This window comes from Mangifera indica, chromosome 11 (genome assembly GCF_011075055.1).
Source record: "Mangifera indica cultivar Alphonso chromosome 11, CATAS_Mindica_2.1, whole genome shotgun sequence".
In the NCBI taxonomy this organism is placed as follows: domain Eukaryota; kingdom Viridiplantae; phylum Streptophyta; class Magnoliopsida; order Sapindales; family Anacardiaceae; genus Mangifera; species Mangifera indica.
In genome coordinates, this window is record NC_058147.1 from 873,635 (window position 1) to 890,160 (window position 16,526).

The 16,526-nt window shown below is 34.6% G+C and overlaps 3 protein-coding genes across 7 annotated transcripts; 1 reads left to right on the forward strand and 2 right to left on the reverse strand.

The window, feature by feature from the left end:
- Positions 1 to 944: 944 nt before the first annotated feature.
- On the reverse strand, positions 945 to 3,830 carry LOC123229767 (F-box/kelch-repeat protein At5g42350-like). Of its 2 annotated transcripts, none has more exons than XM_044655709.1 (2): positions 3,530 to 3,830; positions 945 to 3,104 (listed from the first exon to the last, which is right to left on the reverse strand). In XM_044655709.1, the coding sequence occupies exon 2, from the start codon at positions 3,012 to 3,014 to the stop codon at positions 1,269 to 1,271; it is 1,746 nt and encodes a 581-aa protein (XP_044511644.1). In that variant the 5' UTR covers positions 3,015 to 3,104; positions 3,530 to 3,830; the 3' UTR covers positions 945 to 1,268. The 2 variants fall into 2 exon arrangements, with proteins under 2 accessions (XP_044511644.1, XP_044511643.1); XM_044655708.1 differs by having other exon boundaries at positions 945 to 3,120; positions 3,530 to 3,829.
- Positions 3,831 to 5,728: 1,898 nt separating this feature from the next.
- LOC123229498 lies at positions 5,729 to 9,934 on the forward strand. Of its 3 annotated transcripts, none has more exons than XR_006504889.1 (9): positions 5,729 to 5,985; positions 6,083 to 6,109; positions 6,191 to 6,270; positions 6,350 to 6,422; positions 6,985 to 7,042; positions 7,989 to 8,040; positions 8,203 to 8,227; positions 8,336 to 8,635; positions 9,620 to 9,934. XR_006504889.1 is itself a non-coding variant. In XM_044655350.1 (9 exons), exons 1-9 carry the CDS (start codon positions 5,884 to 5,886, stop codon positions 9,669 to 9,671), a joined length of 561 nt encoding a protein of 186 aa, XP_044511285.1. In that variant the 5' UTR covers positions 5,730 to 5,883; the 3' UTR covers positions 9,672 to 9,934. The 3 variants fall into 3 exon arrangements, 2 of the variants coding, with proteins under 2 accessions (XP_044511286.1, XP_044511285.1); XM_044655350.1 differs by having other exon boundaries at positions 5,730 to 5,985; positions 8,336 to 8,427; XM_044655351.1 differs by lacking the exon at positions 6,083 to 6,109 and having other exon boundaries at positions 8,336 to 8,427.
- Positions 9,935 to 10,876: 942 nt separating this feature from the next.
- Positions 10,877 to 14,186, reverse strand: LOC123229497 (probable protein phosphatase 2C 27). 2 transcript variants are annotated; one of them, XM_044655348.1, is made up of 5 exons: positions 14,034 to 14,185; positions 13,442 to 13,749; positions 12,961 to 13,155; positions 12,427 to 12,632; positions 10,877 to 11,699 (listed from the first exon to the last, which is right to left on the reverse strand). In XM_044655348.1, the coding sequence occupies exons 2-5, from the start codon at positions 13,643 to 13,645 to the stop codon at positions 11,144 to 11,146; spliced, it is 1,161 nt and encodes a 386-aa protein (XP_044511283.1). In that variant the 5' UTR covers positions 13,646 to 13,749; positions 14,034 to 14,185; the 3' UTR covers positions 10,877 to 11,143. The 2 variants fall into 2 exon arrangements, with proteins under 2 accessions (XP_044511283.1, XP_044511284.1); XM_044655349.1 differs by lacking the exon at positions 12,961 to 13,155 and having other exon boundaries at positions 14,034 to 14,186.
- Positions 14,187 to 16,526: the final 2,340 nt, after the last annotated feature.

Consider the following 16,526-nt stretch of genomic DNA (forward strand, 5'->3'; position numbering starts at 1 on the left):
AGTAATTCATATAGACTCTAATCCTAGTTCTTTATGATGACATGAAATGTACTGTAGCTGTAATGGGTTTTCATTATTATTATTTTTTGTATGAATTTAGGTGGGATACGAGCCTCTTGCGTGCCATTTGATCTACCTGTAGCTTCCAATTTTTAAGATGCTGTTCTGAAAAGGAATCAGAAATACATCATAAAGAAACACATTTCTTTCTTACATGAAGAGATAAGCAATTTAAGAATCTTTTCTTGATGTTGAAGAATAAATTGAGCCGACACCAGACCAGACCCAACCCTTTGGCCTTTGATCGGGCAACACCTAATCCGGATTCCAGAACATTGGGTCACAAATGAGCATATTCATCTAAGATTTATCATTAAAATTAGATTTGAATCAAACTTATTTAAATCAAACTTTTTAATCAAACTTATTTAAGTGATTTAAAAGAGTCTATAAGAAGTTTAATTTAGACGGATTCGAACTCAAAGTCGAGCCTAAGTGTTTTATATCATGTTGAACTCGATCTCAAACTTGGAAAGTGTTCGGTTTGTTAAACTCTCAAACTTGAAAATTTTTTATCCAAATAAATTAAAAAGACGTTATTTTAACCCATACACATTTAAATGATATTATTTTGATCAACTTTGTCTCAACTACAAAATAAAACCAAGCTTGAGCGACCTGAACACTCAAGCTCAACTCCCCTCACACCAAGCCAAACTTGACTTACATTTAAAGGAACCTCAATTTTTTCAAACCGAACTGAATTCAAGCTCAAACTCAATCCAACTCAAATCCGACCCTATGTATCACCAGACAAAAAGGGTTTTCCCTTGTCCCAAAATCAAGTTTTATGACCAGTACAAGCACTGGAGTGTGAGATCTTACTTGCCAAAATCTACTTGTAGAAAAGGTTATTAAGATTATAGAAGCCAGAGCCACAAAAGTTGATAGAGCAGAACAGATTTTATTATCCATGCAACTGAAAAAAAGAAATATTTCTTCCAATCTGGTGAATACGAAATGACAAGCTTGAAATACAGGATCAATTTATAAACAGTGGCAATCGAACTAAAATGAGTGACCATATTTGCGAAACATACCCACCTCTAACATGAAGCCAGAATACAGCAAAGAAGCCAGGGGTAGCTGCAGTGGTACCCAAAGAATTCATTATGAAATTTGCAGGTTCCATTTTAAGACTGGAAGCTCCTCATGGGTGTAGAACATCCAGACTTTTCAGCATGAATCAAGGTGCAGGCTGACAACTTTTACAGATGCAACACTGCCAATGATTTAGTCATGCATGAAGAAGCATCCAGTTCATGAGCCATGTGATTCCTTGAAATATGACTCCAGTTCATCCCTTTGTCAGATGCATCACATACAGTTAAGAAGTTCAGCACCTGACCAAATATTTTGAACATTTCAACCCCAAATATCAGGTTTCTGCTGGCAACAAAGGCAGCATTCCAGTCCATAGGAGCGTCCGGATGTACAGAGGCCTCGGTGCAGGTAAGATATATGAGATCCAGTTCCCATAATTTTCTCACTGCCTTGTTTCTCCGGCCTATCTGACCATCTCCTTCACACCAGGAGACAGAAAGCATGAACAGCCGGCCACCACAAGATACAAGCTTTGGGTAGTACTCCTGAACACGGGGAGGGAATGGAGAGGTTTGGATTCCAAACCAGAAGCCTCTTTCTATGTCATACCCGGCAAGCTTGTCAGTCTCAGAATAAACATAATAAATACCATTGCAAACAACCCCAGAACACACTATCCCAAAATCTATAGGCAAACTCTGGATTTCTGTCCATTTATTAATTGCAGAATCATAAATTTCTCCTGAATCTAAGGGTTCGTCCCAAGAACCAAGACCTCCCACAGCAATCAGCACAAACCTTCTGCCACTTTTTGTGGTTGACTGATCACTTTTTTGCCTACTAAACTTGTATGACTTCCTATTTGACGACAATAGCATACCCTCATTTTCATCAAAAGCAGTTCTGCATTGGCGCCTAAGTGAAAGCCTGTGAGGATCCTCATAAACATCTGACACCCCACCAATTCGTGTCCTGGGGAAACGCCTGTCTTGCCGATTGTGATGACTCTGAGTAATCGAGAACTCTAAACTCACCTCAGATATCCCCAAAACAGGCATTGATCTCGCATACTTCATGGATGCAACTTTGCGCCAAGATTTAGTGAGAGGATTAAACACCAACACCCCTTTGTGAGTCTTGAATGTACTCCTATCCACTCTCCCAAAGTTGGTCAAGCTTGAACAACCTCCAACAACATAAATATCATCAAGGATACCAGCAACAGAGAACATGAACCTGCCTTTAAGAACACCAGCATCAATCCTATGCCATTGATCTTGAGACACATCCAGCGCATGTATCTCCCCAGAGCAATAGCCATCTTTAACAGCACCAAATAGAAACAACCATGGATTTTGATACAAGCCTTCCCTTCTCATCTGCAGGAACCGAGAAGTAGTGGTCAAGTATCTCCATTTCTTGCACACAAGGCGAGCATTCATGAGGCTGGTCAATGGGAGCCTCACCAAACACATCTCCAGAATATCATCTGGAAGAAAGATGTGCATACTGCTGTTCCGTACAGATTCTTCAAGTTCTAAATCTTTTTTGCTAATTTTCTTCCAAAATTTCTCCTTCATCCCATATGAGAAGCAATCCACTCCAGTTTCCTCTGTACCACAAAATGGTTTATATCCCTTTCCTTCTTCACTAGCACTTGACCTCCTCCTACTACTTGGGTCGCCATATTCCTCTCCAGTATCGGCACCTACTTTGCAACCCCCAACTCTACGATACAAAGTAAGACATTTCAAAGAAACCCCTTTCACAGCATCCTCATCGTCCCCTCCATTTCTGATATTCTTCTTTTTCAGCTTTTGACTAACACTTCTAACAAGCCGTTTTGACACACTCAAAGCTTCAAAATCCCGATGACTAGAATCCTCCCCTGTCAGTCCCTTGGAAAACATTATTCCCCCAACCTTATTTTCAACTTAAGCCATATTTCACATTGCCCTCTTGAAAACCATTATCCCAGAAGCTTTCCTGCTACAATTCATCTACATCACAGCAACACTTTAAAAAAATAATAATAATAAGTCCCAGAACGCGAAGCCATTCATAATAAATTTCGATGCATAACACACTCTAAACATTTCATCACTAAATAAAAGCAGAGATCAAACTATAACAAACGATATAAAAATTTCCATTCTGAACACCAAGAAACCCGTCAAAATTACCAACAAACAAATCCATAATCACATACAAAGACCTTATTCATCAGATCCACAGACATTAAAAAGGTGATTTTTGACAACAGAAGGGAAAACCCAGCACAAATTACACAATTCATAACACCCATTAACACTCATGGATCAAACAGACTCAAGAATCTACCATAAAAACAAAAAATTTGACATGAAAGTTCAAATTCATGCATGAAATAAAATCAAAAGCTGAGAAAAAAAAAAAAAACACTTACACAAATGTGAACAGGAAATGGGTTTCTAGCAGAAAATGTTGAAGGTGAAACACATGTAATCTAAAGATGAGATTCGAGATGGTATGAGTAAGAGAAGAGGGCTTTTATTATATTGGATTATTATAATCGAAAGAGATCGATCATTGCAATCAATAAAAAAATAAAATAATTCCAGAAACAGTGCTCTATGTTTGATTGGAATTTAGTAAAGAGACTCAACACTGAATGAAAAAGCGACATAACAGCTCTTCGCTTTGCCGTTTGGCATTCTCTGTACCTCCACCCCTTTTCTTTTCATCAATGCTTTCACATTGGGACTCAATATTTAATCTAATAGTCGCATAATATATGTGTTATATATTCTTTGTTAGATAGATTCGATTCGAAAATTATATATCATTAAGGTATAAGTTCAAGTCTCAATAAGCGAAAACTTTTATTAAAAAAATTTGGGTACATCTAGTCCAATGACTAATAAATTTAAAATTATCTTATAATTAATTTACGCTTAAATTCTCACAAATTTGTTATTACTTGTATTTAAGTAGGTTATGTTTGACACTTTGAATGAGTGACAAATTGGAAAGCAACTACGGTTAGGTTCAATCAAGAGAGAGTTGTCTTAAAATCGATAAATTAAGGTTTGAATTTATCTAAATAATAATTATATTTTATATATAATTTGAGTCAATTTTTAGTTCAAATTTAATTCTTTCAATCATGATTTAAATTTAAACTTAAATAATTTGAAACAGTTTAATTGTGAATACACTATATTGTATTAATCGGATAATTAATTTTAAATAAGTGTCTTAATTAGGGTCTTGAAGTGATTTACAATGGATATGCATTTTTTTTATTTTTTAATTGGAATTTGTGTTGAGTTAGACTTAGATGTGCAATGATTTTGTTTAGGTGGCACCTACAAAATGGGGTTATTAATTATGATTAAGGGTTGCTAATGGCTTGATTAATACATGTGGGTTTTGAAGGAAGTAAGTAGGTAGGGAGATGAAATTAAATAGGAGTCACATCATCAACCTTCAAAATGTTGGCATAAGAAAAGCGGAATATATTGGCTTCATTATGGCTTCTAAACTTGGAATTTTTTATCGCTTGGGCCGCACACCATCTCAAAGAATATTATTTTTCCATCCAAGGAAGGTGTAGTCTTAGAAATTTCAATGCATAAATCATACCTGATATCATGGGTAGACTCTTCCTGAATTAACTCAATTCAAATTAGCATTTTGTTTCGACAATTCGATTTGAACCATTCTTCGATGATATTATTTTTATCTCATTTGTGATATTATTTTATCATATTGGTAGTACTATTTATTTCACTAATAAACTTTGAACAATATTTATAATTAGCTTGAATTTGATTTGAATGTGATCTAATAGATTCGAATTGAACTCAAGTCAGTTCATATTCAAGCTCTATTCGAATCTAACATTAGATAACACCACGTTAAAAAGTTAAATGATTATATTATTTCTAATTATTTTAATTTTCATATTATCATATCGCTCCAATTTGAAAAAAAAAATTAAATAGTCTTCTATGTATCAAATCAGTTGCCAACACCTTATTTCTCTTGCACTTTCACCTCCTTTTTCCTTACAAATGGTTCTGATGGATTTGGATTTGACTGGGTGATTGTTCAAGTGGGTTTGAGTTTAGGTGAGTGACAATTTTAGTGGATTTGAGTTTAAATAAGCAGTAGTAAGGACAACTAGGATTTTGAACTCAAATTACAAAACTAAATTATAGGTTTTCAAGTTAGATTTAGGTGGGTAACAATTCTAGTGGGTTCGAGTTTAGATGAGTGACAATTGTGATAACTTGAGTTCCCAAACTTGAATTTTAAGGATTAAATTATATATTTTTATATTTATAAAATGATCAAATTGATGTTTAAAATATGAAGGTAGAATTGTAAAAGGACTATCTTTTTTAATTTTAAAAAAATGGATAGTGAAATTATCATTTTTAACTTTAGATTTTTTCAAGTGAATTTGGTTTTGGGTGGAAATATATGATTTGTACATTCAATGGGTAAAAAAGTTTAAAGCCGAAACCTTGGGTGGACAAATGTTAGCCCTCAATTAAAAAATTTTTGTGGTCCAGGTATTTATTTTTTATTTTATCGTCACATCATTTTAAAAGAATATTTATTTTAATTTTTATTTGTCGGTGAACTTAGATGGGTCAGTCGATCAGACAATCCCAGTTGTATGGACCAGGCCGAGCCGGGAAGATTTGGGTTTGAATTAAGGAATCCATTTTCAAAACAGAACTCTAAAAACCAGGAAAACAAGTTGAGAGACGAAGTAGGAAGAAGAAGAAGATGGCGAAGCCATTGCTAGTGTTGTGTTCAGTTTTGATATTTTCTATTTTCTCTATAGCCGTGTCAATCGAAGAAAAATGTGGAGCTTGCATCGCTGTTGCGGTAAATCTCTATTCATCTTCACACTGAAACGATGACGTGCAGTGTAAATGTATGTCTAAAACTAGGACCCGATTTTTACTTTTGAAATGCTTTGCAGGAGGAGCTAGAGCTTGGTATATTGACGGTAGGAACTTTGTCGTTTTCATCTCGATTGTTAAGTTTCATTTGATTTTTGTTTTAAGTGTTTGATTTGATCTTAATTTAGGAAAAACCGAGGAATCATTTGGATATGAGACATCGTTTGGACTCAAAAGGTCAGCGTGTAGGAAAAGTAATTGATTACAGGTAAAAGAATCATTTTTTTTTTTTGTTTTTGATTGAATTTTGTGTCACTGGTTTAATTTAATTGCAATTATTTTTTCAGAGTCAGTGAGCTTAGAGTTGTTGAACTCTTGGAGGGGCTTTGTGATAAGATGCTAGATTACACTCTTGAGAAGGTTTTTTTTTTTTTAATTGAATTGAATTGGCTTTTGCATTGCCTAATTTTCCATGCTTTTTATGTCGGAGTTTTGGAAGAGACATTTTTATGGAGTTCATAAGAATGAATGCCAGTAGAAATTAATTAAGCAATGGTTGAAATATTTACACCAATAACCCCTTGAAACTGTAGTCAACTGCTTAGCAGGTTGAAGGAAAGGAAAGAAAAAGAAAAATCATTTAACCCTCAAAAGGTTTGGTTAAAAATTAAAACGCAATAAGAATCCGTGATTTCCATTTTGTTCATAACCTTCCTCTCCGAGGAGGTCTCTCACAATTTTTTAAATTTCAGTCTGGATTTATGATAGACATGAAAACCCAGTCTGCATCTATTTTCGTTAAATATCAAGGCAGTTTAGTTTATAACCACCTGTCCCCTTGTTCCTTTACAATGCTAGCACAATACCTGCATTTGGAATTTTAATCTCTCTGGCAGCTGTCTCTCTTGGCCTGTAGAGATCTTGCAACATGACTAAATATGTTGGTGCCAGTCAATCCATAAGCTTGTTTTTCATCTTGCAGGTAGATTCAACCAGAAGGGAGTGGCTCAAAGTAGATCACTGGGACAACCTTACAATTAGTATGCATTCTTTCTCATCATAGCTATGATGTGATGATTTCATTATTTTTTTCTGGTTAACATACTAAGGAATAATGTTCACTTGTTGTTTATGACCTTTGCCTTTCATTATCTTATGATCTTTGCATTGACTGAGTTTTTTTAGCCCATTCATTGTGATTACTTCTCAAATATTTTAAAAACTAAATTATATACCTTCTTTATTTGGTCAAAGTAATTTTAACCGAAGGTATGGTTATATTCCAGCAAAAAGGTTAACAAAGAACATGTGTTTGATAGATTCTGGCTCCTCTAGACCTCTAGTCATCCTTTAGCCATTACAGATGACTAATTGCATGGACGCTATTTGAAATTGCTTCTAAGAGATCCAATTTTACCTTAATGATGAGAATTACTTCAAGGCTTTTATGAGTAGACAGAATTTTTCCTGCAAACGGAGTTACAGAACAAATATTTGATTGTAGAATTTACATCTTGTCAAATGTGAACTTATATTCTTTTCTGATAAAAATAATCCGCAAATTTTATATTTTGTTATTAAAACTTAATAATCTTTGAGGACAAGCTTGTTCACTGGGTAGGAACTGCAGTGAATTATTTCATGTGCCTTGTGCTAAAGAATAAGTTATTAATATTTCTGAAATACTATTAGCCTCTCTGTGTCAAGTGAATGTCATGCACTTACAGAAGTGGAACCACTATCTTATTATAGAATGTTATTTATCCTTATTCAGATTGGGGACTATTGCACAAATTCTTGAACTGGGATTGCTGAATATTTCATATGATGTAAATGAATTTATGAATTGGGAATTTCTTGATTTTCTATGCTTTAATCTTGATGATGGGCACAGCATCCAGCAGATTCTTATAATATTACTTATATCTGAGGTTTTGGTGAACTTCTGAAATTTATGATTGCTTGTTTGTTTCAACATGTTGTTAGGTAAACAAGAAGCTAAAGCATATGCGAAAGATATCTCCTCTTATTGTGGAAGGTAAGATGACTAAAACTTTCTACCATTCCACCTATGTATGCTGTTGTTGAATAGGTATACTTTTGACCTTAATGTGTGGTAATAGTGGATTTTGTGTTCCATTTAGTAATTAGTATGCATACAAAATTACCAAGTTTATTACATGTTCTTATCTTGAAACAGGTTACTTGAGGAAACTGAAGACGAGGTGAGTTCTAATATCCTGTTTATCCACTGCCAGCATTACTGATGATCCTGTGTTTTATAAATCAAATATTTGCAACATCATTTTAATAAATATTGATTACTCTCGCAGCTGGCAGAATTGATAAAGAAAGGATCTATTCAAGCAGGAGATGTGAACAAGGTTCTCTGCCAAGATTTAAGCAAGCAGTGTGACTTGTCAAGGTATGCTGAATGTGGATTTTGTAATTTCTTTGCTTAACAAATAGTAGCTGCAACCATGCAACTTCCAGTGCAGAAGGGCCCTTTTGTCAGCCATAATTTTGCACTCTGCTTATAGCTTGTCATGCATTGCATGGTAACTTCAACCATAGTTGTCAAAGGCGAAAAGCGTCAAAAGGCAATGAAGAGTCGTATTGCCTAAGTGAAAAAGGTGTTGCTTTTTTACCAGAGGCCATTAAAAAATTCCATTAAGTTTTATTTTATTTTTATTAAATTTAAATTATTTGTTACTACATCAACAATAAAAAATTAACCAACAACTGTATCAATAATCTCAGATCTGACAGCAGTTAGTTATCATGCGTAGACTTCTCTGATGACTATCTATAAGGGATCAATAAACCTATTTGACGACTTTAAATCTCTTTAACAACCTCTTTGATGATCTTAAAATTCGCCAACAATCTCTTGACAACCTTAGAACTCACTATTGACCTCTTGACGACCTTAAAACTTGTTAGTGATCTCTTAGACAACCTTGAACCTCACTGGAGATCTTAAAAATTATTAATAACCCTCATATCAAATTGAAGATTGCTCAAAACTTGTCAAAAAACTTGAAACTATGCCAAAAACTATCTAGAATTTGTTGGTAACCATATAATCTAGTCGTGGATAACCTAGTTAATAATAAAGCGAGCTTTTTCGGTGCCTAAAGCATCTCCCAAGGCGTTGCTAAAAGCGATCACTTTTGAACCACTAATCGCCTTGAGCATGGTCAAGGCAATGCGGTTATTGCCTTAAGTAAAGTGTCGCTTAAGTGAGCCTGAGGTATGCCTTTGACAACTATGCCTTCAACCGTACTAAAATTTCCTATAATGCCAAGAGATTTAATGAACTTTAGCAGGATTTTGAAACTAGGAAAGTTTATGCTAATTTGGAATTTAATTATTATAAACTAATTTGGGGATTTATCTTGGGCCAAATCACTCATGGGACCATCTTTAGCTTTAAGCTTTCAAGATGATGCTATCAATGGACTTTTGTGGACATGCTTTGATTTCATCCTTGACTTTAGTTTGGGTTCATTATTGAAAGTTGTATTAAATAGCTGGATTAGTTGGTAGGCAACATTTGAAATAAAGGTTATGACATACTCATTTTAATATTATCCTTTGTTTCAATTTGTGTACAGTGGTACACAGTTGGTGGATGATGACAACAATGGATCCGATGGCGAACTGTAAGTCGCAAACTTATTTTGATCGGTATACAATTTGACTAAGCAAGCCAATTATCTAGGAAATTTATCTAAGATGGGCATCCTTCCTAAAGCGGTTAGGTTATCGTAAAGTGAGAATAGCTTATTCTTCAAGACTGATCAAATTTTGTTTCTAATTTTCATAGGGCTGGGAGAGTAATAGGAACATGCTTGATTTACTTTTAATCTTCAGCCATAGTCAGTGTAATCTTATAATGGATATGAACAATATTTTCATCCTTTCTTTTACTCGCACTTTTTGGTTCTTTTTCTTTTAATATTTCTTTAAAATAAGCCTTTGGTTAGGGCATGGGTGAATAGCCATTACGCCTCCTGAGGTAGCCCAAATTTTTCCTTTTCCCCGTTTTCAAAAAGACAAATGTTGCTGAGGCCTCACACCATCTCTAAGCCTTAGCCTCCAGTTGCTCCTAGATTACAGCAAAGATATCATCTAGGAGCTTGTTTATCGCATGCCTTCCATTCAATGTTTGAGGATATGGTTAACAAACATCTGATGGACGGCAGGCCTCATTCACGGCTGAATTTGATCGGAGTTGAGTTTGAACAAGTTTTAACTTAAGATTGATACACTAAGACTTGAATTCAAATTGAAAGCAATTTAACTTTGGATTCTATTTGAGTTGAGTTTGAACTCAAAAGTTCGAATTGACTCGAACTCAACTCATATATGAAAACAAATCCAATCTTTGGTTTCAATTCGACTCTATCAATCCAAGCTTTAGTACCATAAAACCAACAATTGAATTATTAGCATTTTAATAAACTAATAGTGAACATATAGTCAAATTCAATAATCATTTGAATCAATACAGTATCAATATGATTATTATTATCTTATAATATGATACAGATGAAAAATAATATAAATTTTAGAAATGAATTGAAAATTGATGCAATGTAAGCAATATATTATACAATATAATAAATATCAATCTTTATTTATAACTTTATTAATACATACAGTCACTTTTTTTTTTTAAATAACATATGTTAAAAGATTTTTGTGATATTTTTAAAATAATGTTGTGTTAATTAAAAATTTTTATTATTTTAACATTTTTTCTAAAGGTCATTTTACAATATGATATACAATTTCCAAATTATGTTATGACATGCAATATAAAAAATTAAGTTTTTAACACAATACAAAACTTTAATATACTAACATGATAACAGAGAATAACCTGATTCTAATATTATTTACAATGGAGAAAATGAGGACGAGAAAGTATGAGTACAAACAACTAGATAGTTGAATAATGGATACACAAAGAATCACATTCTACAGGAACGCTTGTTTACTTGAACGAGGCTGCACCTCAGCCGTGGCAGGGGCAGCGGGGGACGGTGGTTGCAGCAAGCAACAATAGCGACAATGACTTGACGTAAAAATCAAAGCCCCTCAACCACCACAGGAAATTCCAATGTGACATCTTCTCAGTTGTTGTCCAGCACTCCCTTGAGTAAATTCAGCCCTTCTGCCGATATGCTCCTTCGAACATGGCAAGCCGGTATCTCTATCTTTGGTGGAGGATCGGTGGAGAAACAGACCACGATCACTGTTAAATTATCACAAGTGTTGCGCACGAGAGCCTCCCGGACGAGCTCCCTTGAACATCTTTCAGGATCATTATGTAGCATCAGTTCTTTCCTGACAACTGTCACTGCACACTGACTGCTCATAACATCCCACAAGCCATCACAACCCAGTATCAGAAACTCATCCTCCTCTGTCAAAAGTGTCTCCTGCAATTCTGGCTCTGCACTTAGAGGGCAGGCAGAACCTTTAGGGCTCTTCATGTGCCAGTCTCCAATAGCACGTGCGACCGATAACTGTCCATTAAGGTAGCCATCATAAACGGCGCCACCAAGTTTCTCAATTCTCAGCCTTTCTGATGTGCAGTTTGGTTTGTGATCTTTTGACATCTCAATTGCCCTGCCTCGCCTCCCCAGAACAGCTCGGCAGTCCCCAGCATTGGCAATTATCAAGGTCCTGTCAAGCAAAAAGTACTATCAGTCCAAATATTAATAAGGAGAAGAGGTTGAATTATGACAAGAACATGTTAGCACTTGGTGTTCCTAAACGGGAAAGCACATTTAAGCCAAAACCTGTGCAAAACTCGCATCAATGTGCATTCCAAATTTGCCACGCATTTTATCTCAGTTAACAAAAGATAAATCTGGGTGGATATAATGTAACACACACACACACACGGATTGGCTTGAATCCAGAAAGTTTAGCTTGATCTGATCATGAGTTATTGGACGACTTGTCAGAAAGCCATTGGAGATAAAGAATAAGGATCACCGGAGATGAAAAAGAAAAGGAATTGTCAACAAAGAAGTCGAAGAAGATGGATCAGTGAACATGGTTAGTGAGAAATCATCGTAGAACATAGATCTGCCAGCGACTTGATCTATTCGAGCCTTCTGCTGTCATCTCTCATTTCCCTTATTCAACAAAAATTTACTCTAGCAACCATAAGTTACTCTAATCTAGGCCCACAAAATTGTGTATAAAACAATTGATTCTGCTTCTTAGCCTTTTGTTTCTTTCTTCTCATATCATATTATCTTCTAACACTCAGTTTTATAAGCATAAATACCAATATCATTTTTCACTGTGCATATTCAGGAAAACACAATTTCCAGAGAATATATAACAAAGTCCGCTTCTCAAAAGCAAATACATTGATGAAGTAGTTCTGGATCTCACTTACCTCCCAAAAACAAGAGCAGTTAGAGCAGTGGTGCCTGACGAAATATCAAGGGAACTGGAATCTGCAAATGCATAATCAGCCTGCAAAAAAGCACTCTTAAGTGCCGTCTCCACACAAATTGGGAACTGGGAGTCCTCAATAATGAATTTAAGGATGTTTTTCCTAACAAAGGATGCCGCATCAGTACCTCCATGGCCATCAAACACCTGTTCACGTGTCAACAAATATCAGTTCCTGAAAGTGGCCAAAGGTAGCAATACTTTGTGAGAAACCGACTATAACTTTCCTAAGCAAATCCCACGTCGACAAAGTACAAGAGAAATGTTGAAAATGTATGGACAATCCCACATCACTTGGAGAAGTTAAAATAAGATTGATTTAATAGCTTGTGATATTTTAAATTGTCAAGATGTTTTTTGGGTTGCAAACTCAAAAGCAAAATCATAATATACTGTGTGTACAAAGTGGTGAATAATATCTTCATAATAAGTCGGACTATTAGACCATGATCTTCAAAAACAGAACTTGACTTACGCCATAGAAAGCTCCTGGTGAAGGGAATCCTGTGGTTGTACCAAGATGCTCAATAAGATTATCTATACATATGTGCTCATCCTCCATATACTGTTTCGGTCCTATCTCAGCACAGCTTCCAGATCGGAACACAGGTAAAAATTTCGATTTTTCATCAGAAGATGGTTTATTGACAACAATCCCAACATCCATTGCCTGATGGGGCAAGAGAACATTAGTTACAGAGTATTTATCGTATGCTATGCCACAAAGAAACAATGTCTATTTTACTGAAAACAAATAATAAAAAAGGCTAACAAATCTCATCTTCTGTCAGCTTGGAATGAAATTATTCATATAAAAGTTCCAAATTCTTCATTCTCCATTAGTTGAAGTAAGCAACATAAAGAACAACAGTGTTTCTGATTTCTTATACACATCTACTTGATTCAATAAAGCAACTCCACAATACTGAAAGGCAGATAATAGAAGATGAACTTACCAAATCAGTAGCAGCCAGCAGCCTTGTGGTGCCCACACAATGCCGCAAAACTGAAACATGCCGAGGAGGTTTCCCGTTTGTAATCTGTTTGAGATTATCCAAATTTTCTGAGTTCTTATCATCTTCCATGCCTGATAAATTATCCTTACCATAACCACCTTCAATTACTGTAAATGGAGGAGAAAAATCCATACCCGCTGCCATATTCACTCTTCCAAATCATAAATAAATTTCGCTAACACAAACACTTCTCTCGAAAATAAAAACCCTACCCTTGTCAAACTCCTGCTAAACTGGAAGTCTGTGATCTAGCAAACAAATAAACAAACAACAAAGATTGAAGAAGCAGCCAAATCAAACAATCTTAACTTCTATAAACAACTTTCTTCAATTGCTCCTTCATCATCAACTTCGACACACTTAAAACGTTAGAAAATAAATATATAACCGTGTTTTCCAAAGAAATAAGGAAATATCTCAAAGAAATCAACTTCGATAATTACAGTAGGAGAAACTGACACAAAGGCATGAAATTTCTATGTTTTTTTTTATCTTGATCATCAAAACAAGAAACCCTTTTGAAGGACGTTACCTTAGAAACGGAGAGAATCAGAAGCTGTTCGTAAAGAGAAAGAAAATGATCAGAGCGCCCAGAGAAGCCATGGAAATTAATTATACTTGTTGGAGTTTGGCTGGCTGGCTACCGGCGATTCCAGGTAACCCGATACTGACACGTGGATGGTAGTTGTTGGTTGGTGCTTTTTTTTTGCACTGGATGAGGTTTTATTTTATTTTATTTTTGCAGTTTGGTGCCGCCATTGAGTCTCAGCCGTTGGATCATACCTTTTGGTCAATTTTTACGGTTCGTAAAGGGTTTGGTACGGTAACGGCCGTTATAAATTAATGCTGCCTATGACTCTGGAGACACGTGGTGATTTTTGATTGGATACAAATTTGTTATTATCGGCTAAGATAGAGTAACAGTTGTGAGTTGCCTCCAGTTTTTTGCTCCCTTGAGATTGAAAGCAAATGCCCGTTTTCACCGTATGATTGTTGAAACCAGTTATCTACCGTTGGATTTAGAGAGAATAATAATCGTACGGCCAACTAAGTGCCCCGTCGCAAAATTGTTGTAGTGTAAGTAGGAGCGCACCCACTAAAACAGTTTTGCAATAAATTAAATTGTTCTAAAATTAAAAATACTTTTAAATATATTTTAGAAGTTATCTTCTAGGAGTCATATAGTACATGCTTCCACTTCCTTGATTTACGAGGGCAAATGTAAATTGGGCTCAAGATGGGGCAGGCCAATGTAAATTGGGCCTAAAAAACAAAAGTTGTAAATAAAAATGGGTTTGATTTAAGATGAGCCGAATTTCGGGCAACTTGCGATTGGAATGAATTTGTAATACTTATCTCGAACTTGAACTTATTCAAATTAATGACAATGTCACTTAGGGGTGCTAGTTGAGTGAGTAATATAATAAATAATATCATCAAATAGATAAACAAATAAGACTCAAGCAAAACTATTGATGTTGAGCTCGATTTGTTCAAACTGAGCTATCTTAATTAAAATCCACCTTAATTCTAGATGCAAATCTTGAAATATCCATCATGCATAGAAGTAAAGTTGCATTCCCAGTGCAAGACAATAACATACATATTAAATAGGGACATATTTAATATGAGTTTACAACTTGAATTTATCGAACGGTGTTCGAGTTAAAAATTATGTTTATTTTTATAAATAAATTATATTCAAATCAATTCAAATATTCAAACTTAAACTTAGATAAAATCTAAATTTAACTTATTTTTTGATCAAATTTAAAATTTAATTTGTTCAATTTGAAGTTAAACTTATTAAATTAAAACTCATTTGAAGGTTAACTCATTGATATAAAATAAAATAACCTTTTGGATTTAAATCCATCTTAAACCAGATTTTATTCAAGTTTTATCAGAGATAAAAATCCGATCTTTGTGTCAAGATTGATGCATGTGATATGTTTGACAAAGGTATTTACTTAATAATTTTAAAACCATCTTCCTTTGTCTCCTCGTTTACGCTGTCAAAGCATTTATTCCAGGAAAGAATCGTTAAGTCTACCAGCATTTGCGTATTAATTGGTGCTGGAAGCGACAACCATGTATTTATTTCTAGTGGCGTCTGAGAATTAAATCACTGGTGGGTACACAAATAATGCTTCACCACCAAGGACAAGGGGGAGTTGGGTGCCAAGTTGGCATGCCTTGCCACACTCTTACTGTTTTTCCTTCAATGAATCATTACTTTTCCCCACCCAAGCTTTGCCCGAACGTCTTTTTTGCTCGTTTTCATCTAAAATCAAATTCAAAATACAGTTTTTCTATAGGTAATGAATAATTACATCATCTAAAAATAAGAAAATAAAAATAATAACACTGTTACTAAATATGATAGCTTAACATTTTTATTGGTTTAAAAAATCTACAATTAAATCTTTAAAACCCAAGTTGCTATTTTAACTTTCTTATCATTATCATCAATTGAATCATGTCGTGAAGAGAAGTCAAAGATGATAAAGGTTTGATTGAGAAAAATCATTAAAAGAGCTCGTAAAAAAGGAGTTTCAAGGGTTTTAAGCATAGATGATAAAGAGTAATGGATAAAGACAAGACAAAAGGCCAATATGACCACACCCATTACACTGATGTTGATCAAACAGATGTAAGAAAATGGGTGACTTGCCAAGACAAAAGGAATGGTGATGGTATGATTGACTAGAATATATAAAAAGAAAAAGAATAAATGAATATAAATTTGTTATATAAAGGGATGTTAAAAAGTTATTAATTTGAGGTAATATGATAACTTTTGAAAAATGAAATAGTCAATAATTATATAATTTTTAACTTTCTAATATTCTATCAAGATTTTTTTTGATACCATAATTTGATTTTAGGTGAAAAATATAATTTATAGTATCAAAGGGTTGAAAATGTTTTAGGCCAAACCTTGGGTAGGAAAAGGTAATTCCTCTTATTCCTTCCTTCACCCCACGTACAACACAACGTCAACATTCGGATCCACGCTGGCCCC

Excerpts from the sequence above, each read along its gene's own strand:
- LOC123229767 (XM_044655709.1), bottom strand. The coding sequence starts at position 3,014 with ATGTTTTCCAAGGGACTGACAGGGGAGGATTCTAGTCATCGGGATTTT.
- LOC123229498 (XM_044655350.1), top strand. The coding sequence starts at position 5,884 with ATGGCGAAGCCATTGCTAGTGTTGTGTTCAGTTTTGATATTTTCTATT. Across the intron at positions 6,271-6,349 it reads GGAAAAGTAATTGATTACAG|AGTCAGTGAGCTTAGAGTTG; the intron begins GTAAAAGAATCA and ends TTATTTTTTCAG. Across the intron at positions 6,423-6,984 it reads TAGATTACACTCTTGAGAAG|GTAGATTCAACCAGAAGGGA; the intron begins GTTTTTTTTTTT and ends TTCATCTTGCAG.
- LOC123229497 (XM_044655348.1), bottom strand. The coding sequence starts at position 13,645 with ATGGCAGCGGGTATGGATTTTTCTCCTCCATTTACAGTAATTGAAGGT. Across the intron at positions 13,156-13,441 it reads TGCTGGCTGCTACTGATTTG|GCAATGGATGTTGGGATTGT; the intron begins GTAAGTTCATCT and ends TTGCCCCATCAG. Across the intron at positions 11,700-12,426 it reads ACTGCTCTTGTTTTTGGGAG|GACCTTGATAATTGCCAATG; the intron begins GTAAGTGAGATC and ends TTTGCTTGACAG.